Source organism: Carassius gibelio, chromosome B4 (assembly GCF_023724105.1).
Source record: "Carassius gibelio isolate Cgi1373 ecotype wild population from Czech Republic chromosome B4, carGib1.2-hapl.c, whole genome shotgun sequence".
In the NCBI taxonomy this organism is placed as follows: domain Eukaryota; kingdom Metazoa; phylum Chordata; class Actinopteri; order Cypriniformes; family Cyprinidae; genus Carassius; species Carassius gibelio.
Window position 1 is genome coordinate 5011787 of NC_068399.1, and position 12316 is coordinate 5024102.

Here is a 12316-nt window from a genome sequence, read left to right on the forward strand (position 1 = left end):
TGGTGACCCATACTCAGAATTTGTGCTCTGCATTTAACCCATCCGAAATGCACACACACAGAGCAGTGAACACACACACACACACACTGTGAGCACACACCCGGAGCAGTGGGCAGCCATTTATGCTGCGGGTAGCAGTTGGGGGTTCGATGCCTTGCTCAAGGGCACCTAAGTCTTGGTATTGAAGGTGGAGAGAGAACTGTACATGCACTCCCCCCACCCACAATTCCGTCCGGCCCGAGACTAGAACTCACAACCCTTCGATTGGGAGTCCAACCCTCTAACCATTAGTCCACGACTTCCCGTAACATATTTTATCTGTCATAAGTCTCGTCTCGAGACTGTCATAAGTTTAGCTCTGCGTATATGTCATCAAAATATAATAATGATTTTTGTTCGGGAGCTTTTATAAAAATAGAGATATTATCAATTATTCTAAATGTGACTTATATAGGCTACTGCAACTACAAATAAACAGAAACAGACTCGACTGAATAATTATATAAAATAATATTTATATATAAATTAATAAAATAAATAAATATAAATATATTTCTGTGTGATTAATTTTGAGTCCTGATAAATTAATTCATTATGATCAATGTATCACTTATTCTATAGTAAAACATTGATGCTTTTGAAGTTGAATATTTAACAAAGCATGCAAACAAACGGCCGTTTTTATCATGTTCCTGTGTGATCACTCATGTTCCAGTGACTTATTTCTTAGTTTTCCGATAACTTCTCTTTGTTGGTGAAATGATGGGGTTGCATGACGTTGTTTCTGAGAGGTGCGTAAAGGGCAGGTTATAGTGAAACGCAGTGGAGCTTCAGGCTCAACTGTGGAAACTCTGCACTATTCTGGTCTCGGTGCTACTGGCCCAAGGCTATTAGCCCTGCCCGGCCCGGCCCGTTTTAAGCCCTGGCTCGCATTGGCCCGACAGTGGAAATGCGGCTATTGACATCCTTATAATCCACTCTCAGATGCTCCTATTGTCACACTTAAATTTATGCCAACAACGAATTACTTTAACAGTAATTTTTACAGACATGTTAATCATACATATCAATTCATGGCAAAACCTGATGGGGGTGGGGCAATACAACTGTAGAAGATTTTGGACAAATGTCCTCCTTTTGACAGATTTTTCACACTCAAATAAGATCCACTGCATGATTCATAAATCAGTTAAAGTGATAAGGAAATTTAGATATTGTTTCATTCTCATATTTCAAAACCCGCCTCAAAAACTCAAGAGTTTTTCCAGGATGATTGAGAACCTTGATTGTTTTCTCATCAGGTTTTTGAGTAGGCATTGCCTGTCATGTGTTCTTGGAGAAAATCCCAATGATACAATCAAACTACAATATAGAGAGGGGGAAATATCTGCTAGCTATAGTTATGAAATACCTATTTATCCACATACTTGAACATAGTGATTCAGTGAATGTGAATGTCAAACCTCAGTATGTTCAGTTGACAGTATTTACTCTTCAGTCCAACAGAAAGCAGCTTCACTCCTGAATCCCTCAGATGATTGCTACTCAGGTCCAGCTCTGTCAGGTGTGAGTTTGATGATTGTAGAGCAGAAGACACAGTTTCACAACATATATCATCAAGACCACAGCCATCAAATCTGCCAAAACAGAATGTTTAATGCAATAACAGGAAAATATTTCAAAAGTAGTATGATATTTAATTGTTTATTGATGTAGAAAAAACAACAACATATAATCAAATAGCAGTTAGTGAAATTACTAACAGGGCTTTTCTGCAGCATCTCACAGCTGGAACGAGTCTCTTGTAGTCTGCTTGTTTTGATGTGAACCTCTTTGGATTGAACTCATCCAGCACCTTTTCTGACATCAGCAGTATGTAGGTCAGCACTGTGCACATTGAAGATGAGAGTTTTCTTCCTGGATATTCATCTGAAGTGAAGTAACTCTGGATTTCCTCATATAATGAGTGATCCTTGAGCTCAAGTAAGCAGTAAAATAGGTTGACTGAAGATTCATCTGAGATATTCTTGTTTTGTTCTTGTTTTATGTATTCAGTTGTTTGTCTGATGCTCTCTGTGGTGTCTTCAGTGTGTGTGAGCAGCCCTTTGAGCAGATTTTGGCTAGATTTCAGTGAAATGCCCATCAGAAATTGTAGGAACAGGTCCAGATGTCCTGTTTGACTCTCCATGGCTTTGTCAACAGCCTTCTGCAGTAGCTCCTGCAGTGTGACATTTTGTTTTGACTTATCAAAGAAAAAACAAAGCTCCTGCAGGTTTTTGTTTAGGTAGCAGATGAACACATGCAATGCAGCGAGAAACTCTTGAACACTCAGATGCACAAAGCAGAACACCTTTGTCACATGTAGTCCATATTTCTTCTTTAAGATCTCCGCAATCATTCCTGTGAACTCAGTGTCTTTGCTCTCATCAATACCACATTTTTTCAGATCTTCCTTATAGAACATAATGTTCTGCTCCTTCAGTTGTTCAAACGCTAGCTTGGCTAACTTAAAAATCATATTTCTATTTAATTTTAATTGCTCTGAACATTCTACTTCTTCTTGTTCATCGTACTTCTGGTTCTTCATGTCCATCTGTATCAGCAGGAAGTGAATATACATTTCAGTGAGTGTTGTGCTGACATCCTTTGCACTGTTCTCAATGAGAATATCCTGAAGTACTGTGGCCATGATCCAGCAGAACACAGGAATGTGGCACATGATGTAGAGACTACGAGATGTCTTAATATGTGAGATGATTTTGGAGGCCAGCTTCTCATCTGTGATTCTCTTTCTGAAGTACTCCTCCTTCTGTTGGTCAGTAAATCCCCGCACCTCTGTGAACAAACCCACATACCGAGGAGGGATCTGATTGGCTGCTGCTGGTCGTGATGTCACCCAGACAAGAGCTGATGGAAGCAGATTCCCTTTCACCAGACTTGTAAACAGCACATCTATAGATGATCTTTCATCAACAGTGTTCAATGTTTCACTTTTAAAGTTCAATAGCAGTCGACTCTCATCAAGTCCATCAAATATAAATGCTAGTTTACATCCCTTAAATAACTTTGATTTCTCCAGATCCTTAAATTCAGGATAAAATTTCAGCAGAAACTCATGTAGATTGACTTCTTTGTCTTTAATCACATTGATCTCTCTGAATGGAAGCAGGAACACACAGTCTATATTCTGATTGGCTTTTCCTTCTGCCCAGTCCTGGATGAACTTGTGCACAGAAACAGTTTTTCCAATGCCAGCGACTCCCTTGGTCAGCACAATCTTTTTCTCATTGTTTTTCTTCAGTTCAGTAAATATATCATTGCAACTGATTGGTTTGTCCTGTGTTTTTTTTGGGTTGAAAACATCATAATTTTTCCGACTCTCATGTTCCTGATTGACATCTTTCATATCTCCTTCTGTGATGAACAGTTCTGTATAAACAGCCTTGAGTTGTGCTTCATTTTCTTTCTTGCCCTCAAAAATATACTCCACTTCCTTCTTCATTTTGCTTTTGTGAGTTTCCAAGAGTTTTTGCAGCCTCAAACTTTCTGTAATATATATAAACATTAAAAACATAAATATGGAAACAATGAAATGAAGTGGTCAAAGTCTTCCAGGTTTTAAATATTTTTGTCAGTTATACATTGGTAGTGTTAAGCAACTTGCTTAATTATTAAACATATACATGGTTTAGAATGAGGTGCTGTTGTGCCCAAGTTCAGATGCATAGATTGGAAATAAATTTACATGACATTTACATGGTCATTTCTATATTACAAATACTTACTGTATTCAATACGGCACACAGTAGATTTTTTTTAGAAAGGAAAAAAAGAAAATAAATCAGAGAAACTAATTATTAATAATTTAATGTGTGAAATTTTTTTAAAATCTTGTAATCCATAAAAAAGCACTAGAGAAGGCAACAAGAGTTATCACTATGTCGGAGACACACTAGCCTTCCCAAGGCAGATGAACTTAGAGTGATTACAATCTTCCGGGTTTATATCATGCTTTATTGTCAAAGCAAAGCGCTGTTTGAATGCCCCGCCCCCCAGCTGCACAGGAAATTTTCTTTGGTTGTGAACACGAATCAGACCTGTCTGTTACTGCATGAAGTACAGAACTCAATCCCATTAATTCAGTGCCCATCAAATGCCATCTCACCCTTTTTCTCCATCGGCACCTGTCTTTTTTGTACCTTGTACAAACCCTAATTTCAATGAAGTTGGGATATTGAGAAAATAAGTAAATAAAAACAGAATACAATGACCTGCAAATCCTTGTTGACCCATATTCAATTGAAAACACAAAGACAAGGTATGAAATGTTCAAACTGATAAACTATAAATAAATAAAGACAGATATGTTTTAAATCAATGTAAACTGTGGTGAAATCATATTTGTAACGTATATTGGATCCACATATTTGGTCTCAAAGGGACAGTAGCCTACAAATACCTGCAGCTTTTATCAATGTCAACACACATTTACATTTTTCCTTTTTTTTTTGAAGTGTAAAAAGCTCTAGGTGCATAAAGAATGTCTGTAAAGTTGCAAAGACTAAAGTCTCAAATCCAAAGAGATATTCTTTATTAAAGTTAAGACTCTCCCACGCCCCCCTAAAATGGCTCATTCTAACACACCCCCACATGGATACATCACGATGTGGAAAAATTTGTGTAATGCTGTCCAAATGTTCACACAAAGAAAAAATGGTTTCAGTAATCACAGTTAGTGTTGAAGCAGCCAAGTTAGTGAGATGCTGTGTGTATCTAGGCAAAAGCAAAAGCACTTTATCTGGCCATCTGAAAGTAGGACAGCAACCGATTTTATGTATGACTTTTTCGTGAACCTAAGAAAGGGGGTAATACTGACTTTGCTACGATAGTCTGCCGCCTATGAATCAGCTACTCTAAGTATGTTTATTATTACATTTACATTTATTCATTTAGCAGACGGTTTTATCCGAAGCGACTTACAAATGAGGACAGTGGAAGCAATCAAAACAACAAAAAGAGCAATGATATATACGTTGCTATAACAAGTCTCAGTTAGCTTAAGACAGTACACATAGCATGTGCTTTTCAATAATATAATAAATAAAAAGAAAACTGATAGAATAGAGCAAGCTAGTGTTGGAGGTCTTTACACACACACACACACACACACACACACAATTGCATAATAAATGAAAAGAAAATAGAATACAAAAAGATTAGAAAGGTAGTTAGATTTTTTTTAAAGAATAGAATTAGAATAGTGAGTGTAAAGTTAGAGGGTCAAATAAAGATGGAAGAGATGTGTTTTAAGGCTATTCTTGAAGATGGCTAAGGACTCGATTGAGCTGGGGTAGGTTATTCCACCAGGAGGGAACATTTAATTTAAAAGTATGTAAAAGTGACTTTGTGTTTCCCTGGGATGGCACAATCAAGCGACGTTCACTTGCAGAATGCAAGCTTCTAGAGGGCACATAAGTCTGAAGTAACAAATTTAGGTAAATGAGTGAAGAGCCAAGTGGTAGTTTTGTAGGCAAACATCAATGTCTTGAATATTATGCGAGCAGCTATTGGAAGCCAGTGCAAATTGATAAACAGAGGTTTGACGTGTATTCTTTTTGGCTCATGGCCCTCGTTCTGGATTAGTTGTACAGGTTTGATAGAACTGACTGGAAGACCTGCCAAGAGGGCATTGCAATAGTCAAACCTGGACAGAACAAGAGCTTGAACAAGGAGTTGTGCAGCATGTTCTGAAAGAAAGGGCTTGATCTTCTTGATGTTGAATAAAGCAAATCTGCAGGATCTGACAATTTTGGCAATGTGGTCTGAGAAAGTCAGCTGATCATCAATCATAACTCCAAGGCTTCTAGCTGTTTTTGAAGGAGTTATGGTTGATGTGCCTAACTTGATGGTGAAATTGTGATGAAACAATGGGTTTGCTGGAATCACAAGCAGTTCTGTCTTGGCAAGGTTGAGCTGAAGGTGATGGTCCATTATCCAGCAAGAAATGTCTGTTAGACAAGCTGAGATGCGAATATTCCATCAGGATGGAATGAGAGGTACAGTTGAGTGTCATCAGCATACCAGGGGTATGAAAAGCCATGTTTCTGAATGACAGAACCTAATAATGCCATGTAGACAGAGAAGAGAAGTGGTCCAAGAACTGAGGCACCCCAGGGCTCCAAGATACTTTGTAGGACCTATCTGATAGGTAAGACTCAAACCACTGAAGTGTGGTTCCTGATATGCCTTTTGCCAGTAGGGTTGATAGGAGGATTTGGTGGTTAACCTTGTCAAAGCAGCGGAGAGATCAAGCAGGATAAGTACTGAAGATTTGGGTTCCGCTCTTCCCAGCCTTAGGGCTTACAAAACTGAGAGCAAGGCAGTCTCAGTTGAATGTCCACTTCTGAAGCCAGATTGGTTGCTGTCTAGGAGGTTGTTGTGTTTGAGAAATGTAGTGACTTGGTTGAACACAGCACGTTCAAGTGTTTTTGCAATGAAAAGAAGAAGGGAAACTGGTCTGTAGTTCTTTAAAAGAGATGAGTTGAGGGAGGGTTTCTTAAGGAGTGGAATTATACTAGCCTGTCTAATTGATGAGGGAAAAACACCAGTGTGGAGGGATGTGTTGATGATGTGAGTGAGTGCAGGTACAACTGCAGGAGAAATGGCTTGAAGGAGATGAGATGGAATAGGATCAAAAGGGCAAGTAGTAGGGTGATTAGAAAGGTTGAGTTTTGAGACTTTTGCCTCAGAGAGTGAAGAGAAGGATGTAAGTGAGAGTATGTTTGCTGGTGATATGAGTTTGACTGATTGTGGTGTGAAAAATTGTGCACTGATGTGTTTAATTTCATCAATGAAAAATGTGGCAAAGTTGTCAGCTATTAGAGATGAAGCAAGAGGGGGAGGAGGAGGACCAAGAAGTGAGGAAAATGTTTTAAAAAGCATGCGAGAGTTCGACGAATTGTTAATTTTGTTATGGTAGTTGTGGCGGGGGAGGCGTGGTTTAGCAAGTCTGCATGTGCATGTGGCGCGACTTTATTTTCTATGTCATTTTATGTATTTCAATAAACACCCATGAGCCTCAGAACGCCGACCCCGGTCTCCTTCCTCTTTGATCATTGAACCTTACTACAGTAGTATGTCATTTGAGCAGTGGAGACATTAGCAGAGAAGGAAGATAGGAGTGACTGATACACATTAAGGTCAAGGAAGATAAGGGGCAAACAGTGTCTAAACAAGATGTTAGAGTTGAGCAGAAAGTATCAATAGCACTGTTAGCATCCAAAGATGCTAACAGTTTAGGGGAAGAAAGTGAAGATGAAACCATTGCAGATATCCTGGAGGGTGAAAGTGTGCATAGGTTACGTCGAAAAATGACATGTGGAGGGGTAAGTGATGTGTCAGGGACCATGTTGAAGTTAAGAGTGAGGAGGAAGTGATCCAACGTGTGCAGTGGAGTAACCAGAACATGATCAGTGGAGCAATGTCGCGTATAAATAAGGTCCAGTTGGTTCCCTGATTTGTGAGTAGCAGTAGTTGATACTTGGTTGAGATCAAAAGAGGCAAGCAGAGTGTGGAAATCAGTAAACAGAGGTTTATCTAGGTGGATGTTGAAATCTTCAAGCATAACTAGGGGAGTACCATCCTCAGGAAAGGTTGAGAGCAACACATGTAATTCATCCAAAAAGTTACCCAGTGGTCCTGGAGGTCGATAGACAACTACAAAATGTATTTTAAAAGGGTAGGTAACAGTAACTGAATGAGATTCAAAAGAGCTGTTGATACCCAAAGATGGTAAAGGATTAAATTTCCAATCATTAGAGATGAGCAGACCAGAACCTCCACCTCTTCCAGTCAAACGGGGGTAGTGGGAAAATGAGAAATTATTGGAGAGTGCTGCAGGTGTCCTCTGGTTTGATCCAGGTCTCTGTTAGGGCCATGAGATTAAGCTTTGAATGACTAATAATAGAATTAATGAAATCGGCTTTGTTTACAGCAGACTAGCAATTCCAGAGATCAATAGAAAAAGAAAGAATGTATTTGGAAATATTGGCAAAGTGTGAAGATGGTGATTAAGATTGCGCTGTCGACATTGTGTGATGTGTGGTTTGCGAGTGGTAGTGATTGTAGGGATCAGGAAACACATAGTAAGAATTGGTTATAAACTAAAAAGTATTATTATTATTATTATTATTATTATTAGTTTAAGTATTTGCTATTGACTGTTCAAATGTGAAGTTTTGTGCGTTGTGTGTGTGCGTAGGCATGTGTGTGAGAGAGAGAGAGACAGGGTCACATGAATGAATGAATGATTAAGGCCCAATCCCAATTCTATTTTATACCCCTTCCCCTTTCCCTACCCCTCTGCCTACCCCTTCACCTTGTCCATTAAAACAGTGTCAAGTGTCAAGCGGTAGGGAAGAAGGTATTCCCCTAAGGATTGGGACACCACTACCATGACGTCAGATGTCATCAGCGTTCGTCGTCAAGCTCTTACAAAACACACATACCATACTGGTGTGCTGGTGTGCATTAGAGTCTTTAATTATTGTTCTGTATTAATGGGCTGCTTACTGACACACACATATCGGAAATCGTGCAGCTCACACATACAGGAGAAAATAAATTTGTCAACGCTGCCCCACGACTTTTATTAAATACAGTTTAAATACTGAATCACTACATTACGTTTCAAGTGTGGTCCCGAAAAATCTTCATTTGAAGGGCTATCTTGACATTCCCCTAACCCCTACCCCTCCAACCAAAAGAGAATCGAGACAGGGGAAAAGGGGAAGGGCTAAGGGGTAGAATGGTAGAATTGGGATTGGGCCTTATACAGCATTTTTTTTGTGCATTGTTGATTGTAAAAACGCTTTGGGTGTACAACAACCACCAGTGTACAGAATCCACTTGGATATTCCGATGGCAGCCACAGGACATCGGCACCAGCGCTCACCACACACCAGCTACAGGTGGAGAGGAGAGAGAGACAGAACCAATCAAGTGGTTGGGAATTATTAGGAGGCCAAGGCCAAGGGGGCAATTTGGCCAGGACATTGGGGTTACACCCCTCTTCTTTACGAGAAGTGATAGGATTTTTAATAACCACAGACAGTCAGGACCTCGGTTTAAGGTCTCATCCGAAAGACTTGTGCTTGTTAACAGTATAGTGTCCCTATCACTACACTGACCACAGGATGAGCTCCCCTGCTGGCCTCACTAATACCTCTTCCAACAGCAACCTACTTTTCCCAAGAGGTCTCCCATCCAGGTACTGACCAGGCTTAGTCCTGCTTAGCTTCGGTGGGCAACCGGTCTTTGGCTGCAGGGTGATATGTCTATGGCCTCCACATAGTGGAGTCAGCTGTCTTAACCGTCCATTACTTGAGTACTCTGTCACCTTTCGGGCTTGAACTGATGGTAAAACTAAGGACATTATTAACTATCTTTTCATTTATTTTGAAAGATGAAGCTTGCGATTATGGAAAGGCGTGTTACATTTCCAACAAGTACTTGCGGTGTTTGGCCAATCACAATGTACTGGGTCAGTTGGCAAATCAGAGCAGACTACCCTTGTCAAGACAATGGACTTTGTAGAAAATAACCCATTAGAGAGGCGGGGCATAGATGACCTACAATAATGTACAGTATTTGACAAAAAATGTGTTTTAATTGTTTAAATAAAACCAGATTAAAAAAGGGGCATTTATATCTATGAGCGCTAATGGGTCAAATTTACCCAAACATTTTAAAAGTGATGGAAACCTGGTAGTTCTAACATTTATCAAACAACAAATCAAAATTTAACTAAGCTGTATATCATTTATACAGTGAACTCATTCTCTCTCGGGGACCATGGTTACATGCTGATTTTTTTCAGATGGCTAAAAACTCTTTGGTGGACATACGTTATTTAATATTTATTGTTAGACATATGGTCTACTAGTCTTGGAGCCAAACCTGAAAAAGTAGACCAGAATATTTCCCTGCATTCCTAGACATGAAATTTGTGTATCTATAATTCATAGGCATGATTATGCTAATTGTGAACGAGCGTGTACGAGCCCCATTTAAGAATGATTGCAATTGATTAACATACACGTTATTGTATATTGTTACTGAAACATTATAATGTTTCACTTGATTATACATTTAGTCAGGAATTATAGTTTGGAAAAAGTCTAACTAGTAAAATGTTTACATCTTATGTGAAAACTAGTACAAGTATATAAATAAATAAATCGTGTTTATGATCTCTGCTAAACAAAGCACTTCATCTTTTTTTTCTGAGGAAATCCAAATCTCAAATCCTCAACCACATCACATCTTTACGGGATTAATTATGTTTTATTCCTCTCATCGCAAAGCAAACAATAAAATAAAAAGAACTTGAAGAACAGTCTGGTTGCGTTGTCTTCTGTTATGGGTGTATTCAAGACGCGCTTCAGTTTGAATCTGAATAGCGTGTTCAGCGTAGGGGCGTGGTCACATTAGATATAATGAAGGGAGACGTGAAAAACAGACATCGTGTTGTTTTCATATGGATTACTTTAACACAGAATATATGTTTTCGGCAGCATTTATTTAGTTTAAAAATAGACATGTCAGGCTTTCTATAGATATCTCTCTCATATCTCTTCATTGAGTATTCACAGAGTTACAGTTCATTTTAATGACGTGTTTGTAAATGAAGATCAGGGCAGACAAAGGCTGCAGACAGCACACCTTGTTTGTTATCTTTATTTTATAAGTGCACAAAGTTCTGTTGTTATTATGTCTGTATTTAAAAAAAGTAGACCCTTTACTGATTCGATTGATGTATTGCTCTTATCTGTACGATTAAAACTGAAAGTGTAATTTAAGTTCTTTTCGGGGGTTATCAGGAGAAAATGACTCAGAACGCGTATATGTGTTAATTGACTCCAAAGGGTTAATTAAAAATCTGGACATTTTCAAAGCGTTTGTGAATCCGGAGGAGAGTTTTTGTCTGTTTTACATGCAAATTACTCTAAATTATCTTTGGTCACAAGACCATGACAATCGCAGTCTTTGAACAACCTCTCTAAATTTATGACTAGGACAACCGTAAAAATGCCACGATCACAGAAATCGCCACAGTTGCTTCATGATGCAAATCTTTCGACTGGGAAAGCCAAAAATTTTGCAGTGTGTAGAAGGCTTTAGGATATCCTTATCATGAGAAACTTCAGTGGTGTAGTTGAAGCTCAGGCATTACTATAGTGTTAAACTTTTTGGCTGTAAAACACTCAGTCGTACATGTTGTTGATTTACCTTGTTTTTCTCTGTGTTCCTCTGCCATCTCTGAGGATTTCAGATGATCTTTTAGGAGAAACAAAAGATGCATAAATATTGAGATCAATAGAAAATACAGATACATATTAAGTGAGATATTGTTCCACAGTATTAAAATGTTGCTAAATAATGTGTCTTATTAAAATTACTATGAGGTTGTAACATTACCAGTCTTTACCCTTATGTTAATAATAGTAGTGTGTATTGTCATAGTAATGTAAATGTACCATTTCCTTCAGCATTTGAGCCATAAATGTTTACTGGTCCTGAGAAGTTGTTTGCAGTCAATAAAGGAGCAATTACACTTCCACCTGTTTCAGCATTTATATCAACACTGACTGTAGTCTGGACTGGAACACAGTCTAATGAAAGATAGAGATTATTAGAGAGATAATAGTTTTATCCATATTTACACAATCATGCACAAAAATATGGACACCCTTGGTAAATATGATCAAAGAAGGCTGTGACAATTAATCTGCATTGTTAACCCTTCTGATCTTTTATTTAAAGTATTCACAAAAATATAACCTTTCATTGTATAATATGAATTTAAAATGGGGGAAATATCAATATGAAATAAAGGTTTTTCTCTAATACACATTGGCCACAATTAAGTTCACCCTTTTATTGAATTCTTTTTTTAAACCTCCATTTGCCAGTTTAACAGCTCTAAATGTTCTCCTATAATGCCTGATGAGGTTAGAGAACACCTGACAAGAGATCAGAGACCATTCATTCACCCAGAATCACTCCAGACCCTTTAGATTCCCAGCTTCTCCTCTTCAGTTCACTCCTCTCATTTTCTGTAGGGTTCAGGTCAGAGGACTGGAATGGCTATAGCAGAAGCTTGGTTTGGAGCTCAGTGACCCATTTCTGTGTTGTTTTTTTAGGTTTGTGTTTGGATTACTGTACGGTTGGATGATTCAAACATGGTCCATTATAAGATTTCTAACGGAGTCAGTCACTTTTTAATTTTTTTATCTGTTGGTATTTGATAGAATCC

At 38.5% G+C, this 12316-nt stretch overlaps 1 protein-coding gene across 1 annotated transcript in view; it reads right to left on the reverse strand.

Annotated features, from left to right (window-relative positions):
• The window catches only part of LOC127955911 (NACHT, LRR and PYD domains-containing protein 3), a 59346-nt gene that overhangs the window by 32128 nt on the left and 14902 nt on the right, over window positions 1-12316 (reverse strand). Inside the window, exons 4-7 of the mRNA XM_052553538.1 lie at window positions 11538-11672; window positions 11290-11337; window positions 1764-3546; window positions 1464-1637 (exon numbers count right to left, since the gene is read on the reverse strand). Of these exons, the coding sequence (XP_052409498.1) occupies window positions 1464-1637; window positions 1764-3546; window positions 11290-11337; window positions 11538-11672 (2140 nt within the window). The remainder of the gene's footprint in view (window positions 1-1463; window positions 1638-1763; window positions 3547-11289; window positions 11338-11537; window positions 11673-12316) is intronic.